Raw genomic sequence first — 19745 nt, 5'->3', positions numbered from 1 at the left:
TAATTATTGAGAAAAACAAGCCAAATTATTATTTTTAGGATTACCAAGACAAATACATACTCCGAAATATTTACTTAAATTATGTGAACGTAAAAACATTCTCTGTTATACGACACTATTGGACAAAATTTTAAGAAAAAGAAACGTCCAATCTGGCGGGGTGACATCACATTGACCCGCCAATTATTTTGGGTATTACTTTGACTCTCATAAAAATGTTCATAATTTTTTTACGATGAATGCACATGTTGTTAAAAAAAAATACAAACTGTCCGCACCCACTGCTAAAGGTTTTTTTTTTGATGAATTTTATGGTATTTGTCCCATCTAAATATTAGTGAGAATTGATTTCTATATTTCTAGAAAAAAAAAAAATGGTGATTTAAGCAAATCTCCAAACTTCTAACCGGCTTACTCAAATTCATGGTTGCAGCTTTTGTTTGAAATTCTTGATTTGAAAGGCGGTTCCCTCACAAGTTTCTTTTATTGTAGTGAAACCATATTGAGGCCAACAAATATTTAATTAAAAATTGCACATTTTTCAGAATGTTTACTAGTAAAGATAAGTTTTACTTTACAATAGAAATAATTAAGAATTTAAGTATTATTTAGTTCTAATATTTAGGTTTCAATCGCCAGAGTAAAAAAGAAATTGGATTACAAAAAAAATTAGGAAGGTTTTTACAAAAATTGCAACGGTTTCTTTTTAAGGACCACAATTTTTAAAGGGAAATAATTAAATAAATAATATAATAATAATGAAACTTAATTCCATTACAAAATAAAAAATGTAAAAAAATAAAATAAATAACTAAATGTATAACAAATAAATACAAATTTTGGGCGTAATATTGTTAAAAGTAGCCTGCAAGGGTTGACTAACTAAATTGTATATTTAGAATAGATAAATAATTATGGTTCTCATTTTGTATTTTATGCTTTTTGGCTCTAAATATTTGAAGTAAAATAAAATAAATTGTTGAATTCTTCTTCTTTCTTGTTTTTATTTTTCTAAAAAAAAACAAAAAACAAAGCAATAAATTAATAAATGTACTTACTGGACTCAATGGAATGTTGACTTGTTGTGGTGGTGGAGATTCTAGATCCAATAGTGTTTGTGGTTGGTTCACCGTTTCTGGTGGCGGTGCAATGCTAGGTATTACTGCTTGGCTAGGCGTCTGCACGCGGGCTTTCAGTTTCGGTCCAGGTACTAGTTCACATTCACCGCCCTGCGTGGCTTCGGCACCTAAGTTGTGACCTATAAGGGGACAGCCCAATCTAGCCTTCAAAACAAAATTATACGTTTAATGTGATGAGTTCTTTTGTTTCTTATTATTTTGGCCCTTCTATCGACAAATAAAAATAAAAGTAAAGAAATAATAATGAGAAAATGATTAATTAATAAGAAAATAATGACTGCTTGAAAAAAGAAAAACAAACAAAAACTCAAGAAACGGATCAAAAATTAATTGTTATGCATAAAAAGGAGTGATTTATCTCTAAAATTAAGATTATTCTAATTAATAAACATACAAAGAATTTAATTCTTTAAAATAAAATTGAAAGAAATCAGTGATTCTAAGGTTACTTTCCCTTACCTGCCAAATACTATACTTGCATCTGATGATGGCAACATTGACACAGAACGTTTTGAATTCATAAAACACAGGATAATGCTTTAATTAATCAAAATTCTAAAGACGCTCGTCATGTATAGGGTTTATAGACAACAGAGAAATCAAAAACCAAAACTTAAAATAACTTAAACAAGGGATGTAAAGAAGACAACAAAGTATACATTTATAGGAAGATAATCATTGATTTTATTTTTGATATATGAACACGCAAAGATATTTGTTGGAACACCCAACATGTAAGTGGCTGATTTGCTAAGTACAAGAGGCCAAAAAACAAGGGGAAAAGGGTTACTTTTCATTCAATCATTCATTCTTCGCCGAAGATTCTTAATTTAATTGGGAAAAGTTTTTTTTTTCATTTTGGAAATTATGCTGAAAAACAAAAATAAATTTATTGCAAAACTGGCTTGAAGGATTAGGCTAATTTGCCGAATGAAAGGCCGGGCTGGAAAGCTAACTAAGCAAGCCTGGATGAGAAACGCCGAAACAAACTGAAGATAGCTGCGGTGGCTTCAACAGCATAGTGTAACTACTTTTCTAACCTCTCAAAAATCCCCAAAATTAAGCAGCATAAATAAAATTTAAGAATTCCTTTCCATGTTTAAACAAACTATTTTTTCTTGGGCTTTACAGAATTTGCGAGGAAATTTTATTTCACTATAAAAAGCAGCAAATGCGGACATACTGTAAATTAGACAACGAATGTTTCTTGATTTTTTTTTTTTTAAGTGTTTTATGTAAAACAATAAAAAGAATCACCTGTTATATACATTATTTTAGAGATAACATCCTTCCCTTTTATTTTTAACGTCACAGCATTCGATAAAACTTCTAAAATAAACTAATAAAACTAAAAACTATTCAACTATTTAAAAAATATATAAAAGATATGACTCATGCTCATCTCAGCTGAATATTAGAATAATCTAAACAGGAACGGTAACACTTTATTTTACTTAATTAGTAACTATTAATATAAGTCTCACAAACCACTAAATTAACTGATTAAAAAACAAAAAATTAATTAAAGCATTTTAAATTAATTAAAAATAAATCTGTTACGAAAAACTCACATGCCTAGATAGGCATGAAGACAGCAATTTTCACTGTTGAACGGAGTTCGAATTTTCTAATAAATGCTATTAAAGCATCAAATAAATTGCTGGTAATATCGAATTTGAAGTAATAGTTTTATGTAAAGTTCCAATTTACTCGATAAACGGGGTTTTATTATTTACTTAATGTTACGATCTCCCTTAATTAATATATTATATAAAAAAATTAAACACTTAATATCATTATTTATTAAAAGAGATCAAATAAAAGTTTTAAGCAGCCAATAAGAGATTAAAAGCGTTAATAACACTATCAAGAATCTTACTGGTCCGACAATATTAACAATGGTAGGGACTACTTTATAATTAAACGGTTTAACATTGCTTCTAGGCCCCTAACGTGCTATTTCCGTTTCAGAACAGATTCATTCACCTATTTATTAAGGAAGGCACTAATGTTCTGGTAAAAATACTGTCTGAAGATAATTTCTGGCTTGCAACTAAAAGGGTAGCATTAAACCAAAATAGTCATGTGAGTATTCTACACTATACTTTTTAATTTTATATTTTTTAAATGGCATACAAAATCTCTCACCTACCTGTATCCACAATGACGTCAATCAGATCCATGCTTTTTGCGAAGGCGTCCCTCAGGTTGATATGATGAAATGATACAATAGAACCTTCTCTCTTCGCACGTTCCAAAGCTTCACGTCGTTTTAGTGCTTTTTCACGACGCATTTGATTTTTATAAAATTCTGCAAAATTGTTGACAATGATGGGAATGGGTAGAGCAACAACAAGTACCCCACAGATACAACAGACACTACCAATTACTTTCCCCAACGGGGTGGTAGGGTAGATGTCGCCATATCCGACCGTTGTCATAGTGATTCCCGCCCACCAAAATGTTTCCGGTATGCTAATAAATTTTGTACCTGGTTCTTCTTTTTCAGCAAAATAGGCTAAACTAGAGAAAATTAATACACCCATCGCTAGGAATAGCATCAAAAGTCCTAGTTCTTTATAAGAGTTCTTCAAAGTGAATCCAAGACTTTGTAATCCAGTTGAATGTCTGGCCAGTTTCAATATACGTAGAATACGCATAATTCTGAATATCTGTACAACTCTTCTGACATCTTGAAATTGATCATTAGCATTTTTATTGGTTTCCACGAGGAACAGTGAGACATAATATGGAAGTATGGCCAGTAGATCGATTACATTCAGTCCTCCTTTGAAGAATTTCCACTTATTTGGCGACGCACTAAATCTGAGCACATATTCCAGTGTAAACCATGTAATGCACACCGCTTCAACCATTGCCAGCTGGGGATTATCTTGAACGGCACCTTTCTCATCGAACACCTGCATGTAGGGTACTGTGTTCAGGGTGAGCGCTATGGTGGATAATACAATGAACAGAATTGAGATTACTGCGATAACCTTAAACAGCAAAAACAGAAAAAATTTGATTATAGAACAGTTGCTCTTCTTCTTCCACTCTTTTTACTATTTAAAAAAGAATTCCCTCCCTCCCGCATTTCAAAAACTGTGTACGGACAGACAGCGTTGCCAAACGGTTTTCAGAGAAATAGGTCCATTCAGCTACTTTTTTTTTTGGTCTAGTTAGCATGATAGAGCGGATATAATTTCCAGTAAAGTCGCTTCCAGGATACGCAAACGGGGCCTGACCCCTGCACTCACCTTTTTTCTTACAAAAAGAAATCAATAAAAAAAAGTGCATATTTAAAAAAATGCATAATATAAAATTTATAATTAAAAAGAAATCCTTAGTGCAGAATATAATAGCTGGACAAAATTAGCACATTAAAGGGTAGCGTTAGACGGCACGCAAGCAGTGTTTTTTCTTTCTTTCTATGTAATCATGTTCATCAACATTAGCATTATCGCATGTCTTGCATGCTCAGATGAAAAAACAAAAAAATAATTATTGAATGAGATTTTATAACTCGCCTTGAGCTTTTCATTTTTTTTTAGATTTTATTTGAAATTTCCAATCATGATTGCTAAAAAAAGTAAGCGCCTATTTTTTCAGGCGGGGCTTAAAGTCCATCTACCAATTAGATGTCGTAGTCGGGAGCGGTAGCACGTACTTTACTATAAACAATTTTTTCTAACAAATATAAAGTCATACGCGGGATTTGAACTGGAGATCTTCCACTTACAAAGCCACCTTCTTGACCATTAATCCTCCTCTCCAATTTAGAATGGTTTCATTTAGTAATTTTTTTTTTTTTTTTATTGCAACCTGTATATTACATATACTCCTCAGGCAGATTTAGATAGAGAGTAAATGGCTTCTTGGATTTTGAGAGAAGGAAATGCTCAGTAAAAAATATTTATTCCTTGAAACCAGTAAATGAAGTACAGTTAGAAGTTAGTGGAATCGTACGGAGGAAAAAGCTTTTTGAGAAGTAGGATGATTGGATCATCTGGAGAAAATAGAGAAGTGAAGAATTCATAGAAGGCTGTTTGTTGGCTCCTCTGAATGGACAAAGAAAGAGCTAGGCGTCACTTGCGTTATCTATACGATCAGACCAAGACCACAGGGACGTAGAAGTGAAAAGATCTAAAGGCCGTCTCCATTTTACCAGAGAAGGGCAGTTGAGGAAGCTAAATCCATGTGGTTCATACGTAACTAGTCAATCCAATACATGAAATGGTAGATTATGCGACATAATTTCTATGATACTGCTAGATGGATTTAAAGTTATTTTGAATACTTTTACCTCCACAACGTCATAATATTAATGTAATCATTGTACACAAAAAGAAAGAAAAAACATTTCGCAAATTATAAAGTTACTTTTCGGGTCCGGCGAAGCGCTCTCATGTAAGCTCAAATAACAGTAAATAAGTGGACAAATATAAAAAATAATAAGCTTATTGAATTAAAAATAAATCAAAGCCAAACATTCCACATTCAATACTGAACGTTTTCAATTCTCAGCGCCAAAAATGTTTACTCTTTATTTTGAGGGTAGTGATGAACCATTTTCCATTTTGAAATCACAAATTTCCATGCAGTTTAATTTTCTTCAATTTGTGCAAAAAGCAATGAATGGAAAAAAGGGAGGAAAGAGTATTATATATGTAAATTTAATACTTGATTGATTACAAAAATTAGTTATATAAAGTAAGATTAATTTATTTAAAAAAAAAATATTGTGATTTAAAAAAAAAAAGCTGGGGTTGTGTAGAAAATATTCTCAGCTTTACGTATCAGCAGAAGTAAAAAAATAGATTATTAAAAAAATAAACATAAAAGTAAATGTATAAATGACGTGGTTAGAAAATAAATAAAAGGAACAAAAAATAATAAATATAAACTAACAAAGTATTTAATATTTATTTTCAATGTTCAAAGGCCAAGTGAAAATTCTACAATAAAGGATGCAATCTAGACATCGTAGTTTTCGCTAAATTGAAAACGTTCCAAAAATATAAAAGCTTACTAAAAATCAAATGTTAAAGATACAATTCTTCTGTGCGGAAAAAGAAAAATAAATAAAGTTTAGAAAAAAAAAATTGATGTTATATGTCATTTTCATGAATCTAAAAATTTATACTTGAAAAACAAAACTACAATTTTGTAAAAAAAAGAAAAAAAAAAAAGAAAAAACTACTCCTATTGAAAACTTTAAAAGAACTTTATTATGCTTTAAATTACTAACATTCAAAATTATTTATAATTAATATTTGTTTAAGAAGGTGCTTTTAAAAAAAAGTAAAGTTATTTTATAAAAAAAAAAATACATTTTAAAATTTCAAAAATGTGTATAATTTTCGAAAAAGATACGTGCAGGTTTAGTGTCATTATTTAAGTTACACCGTTGCCACGCCGAGAGTGCGACACCTATCTACGACACCGTCCAATTACCCATTCGTCCGACAGATGGTGTTGGCATGTAAATTTAAATATTTTCTATAAATTGATTTGGACTAGACGCTTATAGTACAAAAATAAATAAACAAAAGATAAATAAATAAACTTCAATTAAAATAAATTATAAAGACGTATAAAAAGAAAAAAAGAAATAAATGACTAAAAAAGGAGATAAAGAAAGATATTAAAGGCCAATTAATCTTTAGTGCTTCGGATAAATAAGAAATATTAGCATACATTGATTCATCCTGGTTCACATTGTACACAACCAGATAGGGCTCTCAAATTTTGAATGCAAAAGTGTCCCAATTCATTCTACATTATGCAAAATTGTGTTACACTAGATGTGCTCGTTTAGATAAGCTGCGGGTCCGGATGGGCTTTAAAAATGCGTACGTTAGTAACTGCCCGAGGGCGAATAGCACAATTTAAAAACGATAAATCGCAAGAAATTACTAATATGTAAACTTTTTAAATACTAGAAGAGGAACAACCTATACCGAATCTGGATTTAAAACAAAATCAAACTCAACGCTCCGAGAACAAAATGCAACACTTTGATCACATGAAGCGGCCTGCATCCATTTAGCCGGCCATCCTTGTCGAAATAATACCAATGTAAACTTATACGTGTCTTTTTAAAAATTATGGTTTCCTGAACAATGAAATTTTTCGGTAGTTTTCTGATGTTTTAGGTCAAAGTTTTCCCGAGCTTTACCCACTTTTACGACTTGCTATGCCCCCATTCTAAAATGGCTAGTTTTGAATATGTATATTTTTTTAAAAAAAACCTGACAGCCTAAAGTATCTAAGAAGAAGCAGATTCTGAAATTAAATACGGTTTTGTGATCTCAGAAGTATCAGAATTTTAGGATACATTGTGTAAGATGTTTCGCCACCTCCCTTTTCTACATTAATTGCAGTTTAAATTAAAAACAAAAAAAGAAGAAGAAGATTAAATCAAGTTTGTCAGATTTCGAATATAGTTTGAATTTTGAAATGAAATTAAAGAACAATAAGTACATCTTGGAGAAATCCTTAATTACTGCTAAGAGGCTGAAGAAATATTCTGCTTCGATTTCTTATGTAACTTGGAAACCCTTCAATTAACTCCTTAAAAACAATAAGTAAGTAGTGATTATGAATTTTTGCTCATTAAAATAATAATAATAAAACAAAACAAAATATTTAGATCATATACTATATACTTTTTTGGTCATTTATTTAATTTTGTTTCTCTTGGCTCATGCTATAATATACTTCGCAATATCTGAAGGATTGACATAGACATGGGAATATGATGTCATACATGGACACAATTACGCAATGGTGAGAAACATGCAGAAAATAAAATCAAATAAACATTGAAACAATATTCGAAGCTGTTGGTTGGCCGAGTCCCTAATTGTTGTCATTTTCGTTCTTTTAATTTCTTTAATTATTACGATTAAAAATTCTTAGTAGTACTACATATATATTAACAATATTAAATAAATTTATATAAATTAAAAATATATACAAAATTAATAATTTTATTGAAAAAATTATTAATCAACAAAATGTGCAATTCGACTTTGTTTCCCTGCAGATTTTTTCTGAAACCTTAAATCACGTACAGAACTGAATTATAATGCATTAAATAAATGAAAAAACAACAGAAAAAACGCTTTTATTTCCTACGATGAACAGCTGAAAAGCCAATAAACGGTTTTGCAAAGTAACATTAAATGAAGATAGATAAACAAATTTTCATTTTACTTTGGTACTCAAAGAGAATATTATTACTTAAATATGCAAAATGACTTGCAAAGCTCCAAATTAGTTTAAAATAAATCCAATTATTTTTTACGTAGCCTCAAACTATTGGGCCAGAACCTGCTAATCTCTGATATTAAGCACGATCACTTTAGTTTAATACAACCTGGCTGTTACATAAAGCAAAGCTATATAGCACAAAAAATATCAATAATAAAATACTCTGATAAAGAAAAAAAAAAGTTACCCCAAAAGCAGCTGCATATATTATTAATTATTATCTTAGGCAATTACAATTGAGATTTACATTTATAGGCTAAATGAACTAATTTAAATCTATTCATTGGGAGAAAAAAGTTGCAAGTTCTCAAGCCATATTAGGTGAATGCCTGCCTAAAGGCATTTTTCTAAAGTTAATGAAATGAAATTTTTCTTGCTGCAGAAGCAAGATAGTAGCCTTAGTAGTCAGCTCCGTGTAGAGAACATATTCCAGCCATCGTAGACTAATTGTACAAACATAATTTGGTAGCTTTTTTTCTCTTTCTAGCTCACTGTCCGGTGATGGACAATGTTGTCTGTAAGGCCAGATCTCTAACCGAAGGCCACCAGTACTCTGAAAAAGGTGCCAGGCGTCAATGACTTAAGATGTGGACACGCCTTAAAAAATAAAATAAAAGAATAAATAAGATTTAGACGAAAGATTTCTAAGCGAAAATGGAAACTAAGACGAGCGCCAAGCTTAGTTCTTGATTTAGTCAGTTCCTATGCAAGAAACTTTACCAAAAACGTTTTGGTAGCCATAATTTGTTAATAATAACTTTCTGGTCTGAACAGCAATAGTTTTATGTTACCACAAAGAATTGCTTACTCAATTAAAAGTCGAAAATCTCCATCAAATAAAGCAAAAGTAATAGATACAGGATGTCACCTTGCAAGACTCTCTTCGGTAACCACCTCTTACAATTATAAGATCTATGTTCATTACGTCACGGATACCACCTCATACAAATTCGTATTTCTATTTTAAAGATACACTGAACAATATACTCGGTTTTAACATAACTAAGGTTTAGTGATAAGTGAGTGAATAAATAGACTTTAACAAAAAAACATTCACATTTGCACATTGAACACTCTTTGGTCATTTTGTATGAATGAATAGTAGTTTCTATAGGAGACTCAATTATTTTTTTGAACTTAGAGAATTTGGTCTCAAGACGGTAACTACTTTATACCAAACATACATCGTTAGTGAAAGTGTTGCCAACGCATGTATCAACTTCAAAAATTAAATTATTAGTTCAGTTTTTTCATGGGGAAAAGATGTCCAAAGAAATGTGGTTCTAAGTAGGTATACGAGGAGAAGGAAGAGAAGATTATTTACCTATGATTAAACTTATATTGCAATATTATTTAAAAAATAAATAAATAAATAATAAACAAATTAAATTTAGATTTTGCTAGCCATAACAACTTATACAAATAAATCAATAAGCCTACATTCATCACCTCTGTTAGCCGTTGCTCTCAGAATCATGCTCTAGATTTACACTGAATGGAAACCATTCCCAACCTTATTCGGCCGGCTCTGTCCTTTATTTTGATTAATCCTGTAATGTGCGCAATTTTTTTTTTTTTTTTTTTTTTTTTTTAAGACAATCCTTGCTTTGCAGAACATCTTATATCTTGCTAATAATCCGAACAATACAAAAAATAAAACAGTGTGTTTTCCCCAACGTATGGTTCGGTCATATCGTTTGATCGAAGGATCGCCGTACACAGACTACGTCAGGCCAGCGGTCCTCCGACCAAGGGTTTAATTTCTTCCCATTGCCACTCTAATTGCCCATTCCCATATTGTCCGGCGTTCTTGCTCTTTTTTTTTTTTTTAAACTAGAGAAAGAAAAACAAAAAATAATGGTTCTCCTTTCTTCTGTCTTCTCCTCGGTGTGATTTCGTCAGGAGTTACTAATATCTCTAGTTGTCTTTAGCTGCCCCTCTTTCTTTTCCTTTACAATTCTCTCTTTCTCACCTTGGTCTTCTTAGGAGACTTCTTTGATTTTTTTTAAAATTTCTTTTCTAATTTTATGAAATAATTAGACTAGTGCTGATTTGGTTTTTTTAAAAAAATCTAAAAATTATTTTTAATTATCTTTTTTGGATTTGAGAATTATCTACAAAACACAGCTAGATTAAATTATTTACAAAAAAATTTTAATGAAAGTATCTATACACTAATAACTTATTAAAAATGATAAACATCACTTAAATATTTTCTAACCACAAGATCAAATTAATTTTTATAATTTTATGCGCTCTCTAAATATTCTTTTCAAGATTTTTAGACAGATTTTTTTTTTTTTTTTTAAAGTTTGAACGCGGAAAAAAAGCCTAGTTATTTCGACCGAAACGTTTAATGATGTGAAAAAAAAATTACAACTGGCCAAAAAAGGTAATTTCTCTTCACAAAAGTGTCTTTTTGATTAGTCAAAGGCACCAATAAAGCACTTTGCTTTTTGTTATTGGTTTAAAAATATGGTAGGTACGAATGGGTTAGGTCAGTTTGGTTTTGGTAGGAATATATTGAATGCTAGTGCACATGGCTCCTAATGATAATTACATGTCCTAGAAAAGCGCAATAATCGGCTACCTGGAGCCTGTAGTCCCAGTGGGAAAAGTGTCCATTTTTTTCGAGAGATAAAATAAATTTTAATTAGTAACAGTCGTTAATTATTTTTCGGACGGCTACAAAACAAAAGAAGGATTGGGAGCCACTAGACTGAGGTAAGCTTAAGAAAACAGATCACACTCTTCAGAAAGAGCTGGAAGCCATCCATTTTCTGGTGCTTAAATTAAAAGAGAAGGATAATCTGGTGCTCTGTTTCTGAGAGAGTACACTGTTGAAAACTGTACTTGATTTCTTGATCCACGATAGGCGATCATTTGATCTGTCTATGAATCTTTAAAAGAAACTACTTTCATTAAATTAATTAGATCTATTTTGTATGCTTCTATAAGGATTTATAATAATATTTATTTTCAAAATTAGAAATTAACTATCTATAGCTTTTTGTCGACATTATTTTAAGACAAACTGACTGGTGCATTCCCAAAGTTCTAGTTAATTTTTCATTTTAATTTTTGTTCAAGCACATGCACAATTTTTATCTTTGCAAAACTTATTCAATTGGATTTCCCGTTTTCTTTTTGAGAATAAATTAAAAATATTGCATGCTGATAAATTCAAAAGTAAAAATTCAAACCTTTTCTTTTTTTGTCTTTGCTTTTTATGTTGATAGAAATTGTTTTGCTTGTTTTTGTTTTCAATAAATTCTGTTTTTGTTCATTTTTTTTTATAGTTTTTTAAACATAATTTGCAGATATTTATTTTTTTTTAAATGAAGAGGCAAAATTACGGTTATGAGTTAATCTTTTAATGGACTAGTGATCCAATCTTTGATTTCTATTCTCTGGGAACTTTTGCCCCTAAATCTTAGTAATACTGGCCAAGAATTTGATTAATGTGTAAAACAAGAAGGCAAGAAGGAACAAGTTTATATCATAACAAAATTGCTTGTTAACTAACACCCATTTAAAAGTTGTTAGAGGCAAGAAAATTTTGGAAATGCTTAGTTTCCCCCCAAATAAAATTTGCAATCGCAACCGTCGTAAAAAAATGGCTCCTATTTTAAAAAAGCGATCTTTAAGCAAAAAGTATTAATACCAAAGGATTTTTTATTAGAATTGATCTTTTCATTGTAGCAATTAAGGTAAATACGTACTGCTTCCCGTTTTTGGAAGGGAATAAATTTGGCTTCTAATGATTTGTAACATCAATTAAATTTTGGGAATTTGTTATTCGGATTCCCTACAAGATTTTACCGAAAGTAGGATTTTGAAATGATAGAAAAAAATTAGTAAATTATAAAATTTTGGAACTAATTTAATTTTTGCTTTATATTTATTTCTTTTTAATTTTTTTTTTTTTTTTTTTTTTAGTTCACGTCCCCTGTTCACTACCTGCAAAGTTATCCATCATCTCTGAGGGCCTAAAGGGTACCCACCCTTGCTGCAATTGATGTTGTCGGCTTCTCTAACAGATCCCATAAAAATTGTTGATAATATGCGCATTTTCCTTCGCCAAATTCCTCTTCATCTCTTTGCCTCAAAGATTCTGCTTCTTTACGCATCTCTTCGTGAACATGTTCCTTTCGTTGGTGGTATTTATGCTGGCAGCATGATTCCAAATATAATTCATCAACTCCCCAATATTCCAGATCATCAGAGAAGGCCAATACACACATCTCGTCCACCAAGTGTAGCTTTCCGGTCCTGAAATATAATTTTTTTTTTCTAGTTTAAAATGAAAAACAAACATTTAATTTTGTTTTGTTTACCTTTAAATCACTAAAGGAATTTGCCTTTGGTGATGTCGAACAAACTATGTATCTAAATTACTAATGAAACATCGAATCATTAGTGTTTTAAATTAATTGTGAATATCAAAAGACTAATTTAGCAAAATCAGTGTAATAATTATGTATTGCAATTTCAGTAACATCGGTTTTCCACTTTACTGACGTGGATTCACCTTCAAATAGATCTCACATGTCGAAAAATCTGAAGTGCTAGTCCTGACCAAACAGAATCATGAACGATGTCGCCTCTATTATAGGAGTAAGCTTAAGTAACATGTTACAAGATAGACTGGGTTGGTAGTCCTTCGATAAAGTCCCGAACAAAGCACTGAGAGATAAGACTCATGGTCCGAAATTTAGGGCAATTCCAGTTTTGAGAATCCAGCGATTTAATTAGGGATTTTAGCGCCTTAAAGACAGTAGAGAAATGCAGCAGAATCCCTGTTACTTTTGATGGCACACTAACAGAATATAAACAGAATATAACAGAAGATTTGAAGTACTGAAATATCGCACAATATCCTAGACAAACCGGAAGGCTGCTTCTAGGCGGAGATAAGAGCCATATTCAGTTTAGGAGAGTGGCTGTTAGCTACTTTCCCCAATAGTGAGGTTTTATCCCTCCCTTCCAAAGGAGCGGAAAGGCTTTTCAAAGAGCTTATCTTATACTCGTGACGTATTCTTAACGGAAATGCTTTTATTATTCAAAAACTAAAATACTATCTACTCTGCCCAAAAGCTTTATGCTAGGCACGCGAACTTTGTTGGTAGTCGATCGATTTTGATGAAATTTCACTACAGAAAAACACTACGCACACAAATGTACTTCTCGTAAAAATATGGTGAAATGGCTTAAAGCAGAATTCATAAATTAGATGCAACGAAATGAAAAGGATTCCAGGAGAGGTGAATAGAGTTAGAATGAAGGATGCTATTTAAATTCTGGAGAGCATGTCAGATGTATGTAATGGCAAGAGCTAACGTAAATATAGCTCTTCAGTCTAGTGCTGCTAAAAAAATAAAAGTCAAGACGAACGGTTATGCTAATTTAGCGTGGCTAGTTTGCATGATCTTGCTATTCTATCATCGACCTTTACAATGGATTTAGTCTATACTTGTTTATTTATTCTCTCCTCTAGACTCCAATTAAGTTATAATCAGTTATAATTTAATTATAACTCATCATAACCTTTTATACATTGATTATTACATTTTCGTTTTATTTCCTTCGTGAAAAATTACTTTAAACCTATTCAGTTTTATTTTTATAAGCGTGCCCTAATTTATAACTCCTTAACAAAAACTTACAGTTTAAAATATTAAGTATAAGGGTTGATTAAACGCCAAAAGGTACACAAATCAGCGAGTACCCAACATTTCATTAATACTTCATTAATAGTTGAAGTAATTCTACTGCATTAATTTTCATTAATAAGTTATTTTTTAGAATTTATTAGATGTCACAGACCCTTATGCTGGCCATTTTCGTCTACAAAATATATCTTCAAGTAGCACTGTAGATTGACTGTAATATCTAGTTATTTATAATAATCAAACTATTAATTACAGGTTAAAAAGAAAACGTTATAAAAAACAAAACAAAAAAATATGAGGCTAAAAAATTCAAAACTTTTTTTTATAAAAAACATCAATGATTTTGTTTATTTTATTTATTTATTTATATTTTTAAATAAAAATCGTCGGTTTAAGTTCATTCTTCGATTAAAGTAATTGTTATTTTATGAAGTAGTCAAACGTTTGACTACTTCAAATGAAGTGGCCAGCATAAGGGTCTGTGACATCTAATAAATTCTAAAAAATAACTTATTAATGAAAATTAATGCAGTAGAATTACTTAACTATTAATGAAGTATTAATGAAATGTTGGGTACTCGCTGATTTGTGTACCTTTTGGTGTTTAATCAACCCTTATACTTAACATTTTAAACTGTAAGTTTTTGTTAAGGAGATTTTTGTACCTTTTGGATAGATTTTCCTTTTTGTCTATTTTACAAAGTTACATATCTGCTTTACAGATTTTTTTAAAATTTGGAATAAACAATTCTATCATTATAATCTGATAAGGTGTGAAGTCGGAACCGTAACTACCACTGGAGAGATCTTTTTAAAGAATGATTATAGTTGCGTTCTCCCAAACCATTCCTAATAACAATTTTTTTGAAAAAGCGTTTTGAATAACATAGGAAGGTATTTGTACATAAATAGCAAAATTAAACTGCAATTTCAGTACTTCCTTTTAAGAGGAGTAAGAAAAATAAACTACGATTGCAGTACTACTCCCTAAAAGGCAAAGAGGCAAAGATTTTTTAATCGAAGGACAATTCATTGATTTAAATCGGTTCACTCATTGATAATTTAAACGATTGCAGTACTTCCTCTTAGTAGGTGCAAGAGCATCAGCAACGTAGAGGAGCTTTAACCACTTATTCGAGCTGAATTTTATCAAAATCGGACTAAGCGTTATAGAAATATTGGTAATAATAGTTTTAGAAAGGGCCTTATTTGAGTGGGGCGAACTCCCCTCCTTATGAGGCACGGCGTCGAGACTTTTAAAGTGCAAATCTGTACAAAATTTCGATTCGATGACACTTCATTCATGAAAATCGGTTCACGTGTCGATAATTTGCAACGATTGCTATACTTCCCCTTAACAAGTGTAAGAGCTGATCGCCGCTTTAATGTTACGTAGGGGAGCCCTAACCCTATCATCCTACCAAATTTTATCAAATCGGGCCAAGATTTACAGAGTAATTAGTAATAATAATTTTGGAGGGGGCCTTACATAAAGGGGGCTAACTCCTCTCCCATTCGACGTACAGCGTCGAGATGCCCAAAAGGCACATCTACATAAAATCCGAATCGAATGACACCTCATTCATGAAAATCGGTTCGCGCGTTTAGGCGCTACGTTGTTTACAAAAAAGGTAACAAGAAGAAGAAGAAGAAGAACAACAACAAGAAGAACAAGAACAAAAACATTTTTTGAAAAAGTCGTTTTTGCTCATTTTTGGCAACTTTTTTCTCGAAACCTATTAGATCTGGGTTGTTGCAAAAAAATTACAGTTATAAAGGAGGGTTTGCCCTTTATTTTAAAGAAAATTTCGGAATTTTATCTTTTATAAAAAAAGAGAAAAAAATTGTCAAAGTTGGGTGTTTTTCAACGTTACGCTTTTTCGTGCAGTTTTTGACGATCAACCCTTATACAACTGTCCTACCGGACAGTTTTAATTCTTCTACCCCACGTTATAGAGGTCAAGCTATCGAGCGGGTCTTATTTATTTATTAGCCTTTCACCATAGATATCCGTTTTGAGTCCCTTTGGGTGAGAAAAAAGATGCTAGGTTAGGAGATCACGAGGACAACGTCGTTTTAAACATCGTGGGGGATTATTAGGATGGGATGATGAGGAAAGAGTTTGAGCTGTTGAATTGGGATGGCAGCATAGGCATAACTCTAACTCTTTGTAACTCTAACAGGGTACTTTTCGAATTACCACTTACACCTCCTGATCATGGCAGCTACTGATGTGGAAGCACATTCCTTTCCAAATGTTTAGCAACTACACAGCAAAGCTTTTTCGAAATCTATATTTCAGAAACATAGTTTAAAATGAAGATACTAAGAAAACGTAAGCAATCTTCAAAATACACATTAATTTCTAATGGGAAACTAGTTCAAAAATAGTTATACTTAATAGTTAGGTTAGGTCTAACGACCTCTGCACATACTCAATATAACATTAACTTCGATATATCGATTTTGATTCCTACGAATTATCTTTTTTTTTCTCCGTTCTAATACTTTCGTGGAGAGAATTTTTTATTTATACATTAATGACAAAATGACAATAATAAAAAGTATCGATTGACTATTTCTATTTTTTGGCTGAGTTCTTGATGAAAGAACTACCTACCTAATTAACCTCTGATTGCCTTTCATGTTTCTTTTCCTTATTTTTGAGGGTCAAACCTTTTTTATAACTATTGTGTTGTATGTTATAAGTTGGGACTTGTAAGTGTGGGTGTTCGATTGTAAACTGAGTTCAGGGTGTAGCAATTTTTATAAGTAAATTTTAATAACAAAGCATGACTTCTAGTTGTTAGACATCAAGCTCCGCCTGAAAAAATAGTCAATTTAAGACCCAATAGCATTCAGCGTGAGGGTTTACTATGAGCCAGCACTCTTCTAGGTATGCCTAACATCTAGATCTGTTCTTGCATCAATTGAGTCTGACATTTCATATTCAAAATGTCACTTTTTATGGAAGAAATCATGACATAGATCGGCAGTTTCTACAGGTGTAAAAATGTGCAAAAACATTCATTATTACAGTTAATACTCATCTGATTGGAAGAAAACCTTTGAAATATTGCAATCCCATTGGATGATTCGTTTCTGTGTGGAATTATATCAAACAATTATATACAATTCATAATTAGTAGTTTTGCTACAACGAAAGTACCGAAGGCATAAATTGATAAATCGATAAAGCTTTAGTACTTTCCAAATGTAGCTCATAGCTTCAGCACATCCACAGCAACTATGCTTGAATTTTGCATTGATGCAAGCAATAAATTATCACGTTTTATCTAGGGAACATGTTATCTACTAGAGCTATTAACCTGCCGTGATTCTGCTGGTGAAATTTATTCACCTTATCAGCGCAATATAGCGCCTATAGGGGTGTGTATATAAACTAATCGATACACTCAATCGATTCAGAGTAATTACTTCACCGTTCCTTATCTTTTTGTTGTAATATTTATGTTATCTTTAAAAATAAAGTTCGATTATCTTTTGGAGTTTATTAATAAAGTTATAAAATACAATTATGGTAGAAGAGCTCGTGAAAACAATTATTTTCAAATAATAATTATTATTTTTATTATTATTTTCAATCTGTTAACTCCGAAACGCCTGTCAATTAGATAACTCTCAACATTTTTCCGTGAATTTAGAATTTTTATGAAATTCAGAAGAAGTTAAATTGGTAGCCTCAGAACAAAATTGTTTCATTTCTTCCTCCATGCACAGAGGTTCGCACTATTTTACCTTCCTATACCCAATGATCATGCGGGAATTTAGATTAGGACTGGGTCGAAAACTGAGCATTTCATCGTTTCAAGTTTCATGATACACTGGTATCCAAGTATGTACTCGCATTAGCCTATGTTTTCTAAAGTCACGTAACTTAAAATCAGTTTTTCCCAAGAAATACCTCATCCTTTTTTATGCGATGAACTATGGCTTGTTGCGAACGGATATTTGATAATTCACGAAATGATTCGACTAAATCACGATACAACCACGAAGCTTGGACAAAATATTGCAACTTTCTTCTAATAACTTCTTAATAACTTGGTTTGGTTTCAGTTACATTAAAGGTAGAAACGAATTTTCAATGTATACTTATGGCTTTAACGCCTAAAGCAGAGGGGGCGGATATATCCAAAACCATGACATCAATAATGCACTTTTATTTAAACTAAACGCATCTTGGAAGTTAAAGTGTACTGTTGTTTTGGCTTCAGTTTCTTAATCAGTATTTTTCAAGTCTTCAATCATAAGAAGGAGTAAAAAAAACTCTGCTCTTATTCCTTTGTACAGCTTAGAAACTAACTCATTTTGAGTTTTATGGTGCTGAAACTTGGAAGAAGGGCTTCCAAGTGATTATTAACACCAATAGAAACTATTTCTGGTTACCCACCAGGATTTGGAGCACCACCTCAAGATCTCCATCTTTAGGTTGGCGCTACAGTCATGGAGTTCCGCAATCTATAGCCTGTGAATGGTTTCTGAGTGCACTGAGTTTCTGCTTACTTTCTACACCAACAAATCATCGAAGGTCATTGTTTGATCTTAGTAGACTACCACATTCACTTGAAACAGCTGCAGTTGTCCGTTAAAGTGTGGAATGATATGATCATCAATAAAGCCCAACAACAGAGTGTAAAAGCAGCTGAGGAGTGGACTGTTTCTTTCTTGGACATGGCATGATCCAAAGTCAGTAATCATCTAAAAGCGTGCTCATCCTACGGCCAGGAATGTTTACAGGGAGATGGAAATCCTAAACTGAAGGAATTGAAAGTCAATGCTTGAGCGTGTTATTAGACCAAACAGCTAAGGTGAGTTCAAAAGGCTTAAGCCTGCCTATTTTATTGTTATTAACTGTGATTTGTCCCCATTGAACTGTTTGAAACCTGCTTTAATGTCCATTCTAGTTCCGGCTAAATGAATGCATTCAATACTTTTAAAATAAAATAATAGTTGAAACAAGATGAATCCCTTATGACTCCAACTATATGGGAGTGACTCATAATATTTACACATTCCGCAGGGAAGCTTGGATATATTTATATAAAGAGCTACACCTTTGGTTTAAATTTCTTTCCAAGAACTACTCATTTTAAGGGATACAGCGTGAGGAGTGAGGCATTCTTTGGATGCTGTTTCAAGAAATTATTTGTTTTTGCCCCATGAAAAATAGCTTGGCCGGATGTACGAATCGCATAAAAGAGCACATTTCTTTTTAATTATATGAACCTTACAATTTTTTCTGAAATTCTTTCGCTTCCGTTATAAAAAATTGCTTGGGTATGAGCTAGCGCTCGGGGACCGCCCCTATCCAAAATAAATAAATAAATAAAAATAAAAAATTGCTTCTAAGAAAGTGTTTAAGAACTTACGCTTCCCTTAAAATAACTTGTATTAAATGAACCAGATATAAAGGCCAAATAACGTTTAGGAAATATTCAAGAACATCTAGAGAACTATAGAGGGAGAAAATTCGAGTGGGTTTTTACATCTTAATTTTTAATAAGTACAATTTTGTCTATCCCGCGATATTTTTGCAACCATCGTAAAAGTGAAGGCAGTCAAGAAGTAAATCATAAAGTTGCAAATACAGCTTTATCTGTTTCATGTTCTTTATCCAAACATAAATATGATG

At 31.8% G+C, this 19745-nt stretch overlaps 1 protein-coding gene across 4 annotated transcripts in view; it reads right to left on the bottom strand.

Annotated features, from left to right (window-relative positions):
• Shab (potassium voltage-gated channel shaker cognate b) overlaps positions 1-19745 on the bottom strand; it is a 103967-nt gene that overhangs the window by 19720 nt on the left and 64502 nt on the right. For all 4 annotated transcript variants that reach the window (XM_074119185.1, XM_074119167.1, XM_074119177.1 and 1 more), the window contains 3 exons: positions 12422-12689; positions 3292-4138; positions 1059-1258 (listed from right to left, as the gene is read on the bottom strand). In XM_074119185.1, coding sequence (XP_073975286.1) covers positions 1059-1258; positions 3292-4138; positions 12422-12689 — 1315 coding nt within the window. The remainder of the gene's footprint in view (positions 1-1058; positions 1259-3291; positions 4139-12421; positions 12690-19745) is intronic.

The sequence above is a fragment of the Rhodnius prolixus genome, unplaced genomic scaffold, assembly GCF_049639745.1.
Source record: "Rhodnius prolixus isolate KJV_2025 unplaced genomic scaffold, Rpr scaffold_1, whole genome shotgun sequence".
Classification (NCBI taxonomy): Eukaryota; Metazoa; Arthropoda; class Insecta; order Hemiptera; family Reduviidae; genus Rhodnius; species Rhodnius prolixus.
Note: the sequence above shows the minus strand (reverse complement) of the source record. Positions and strands in the feature narration are given on the sequence as shown.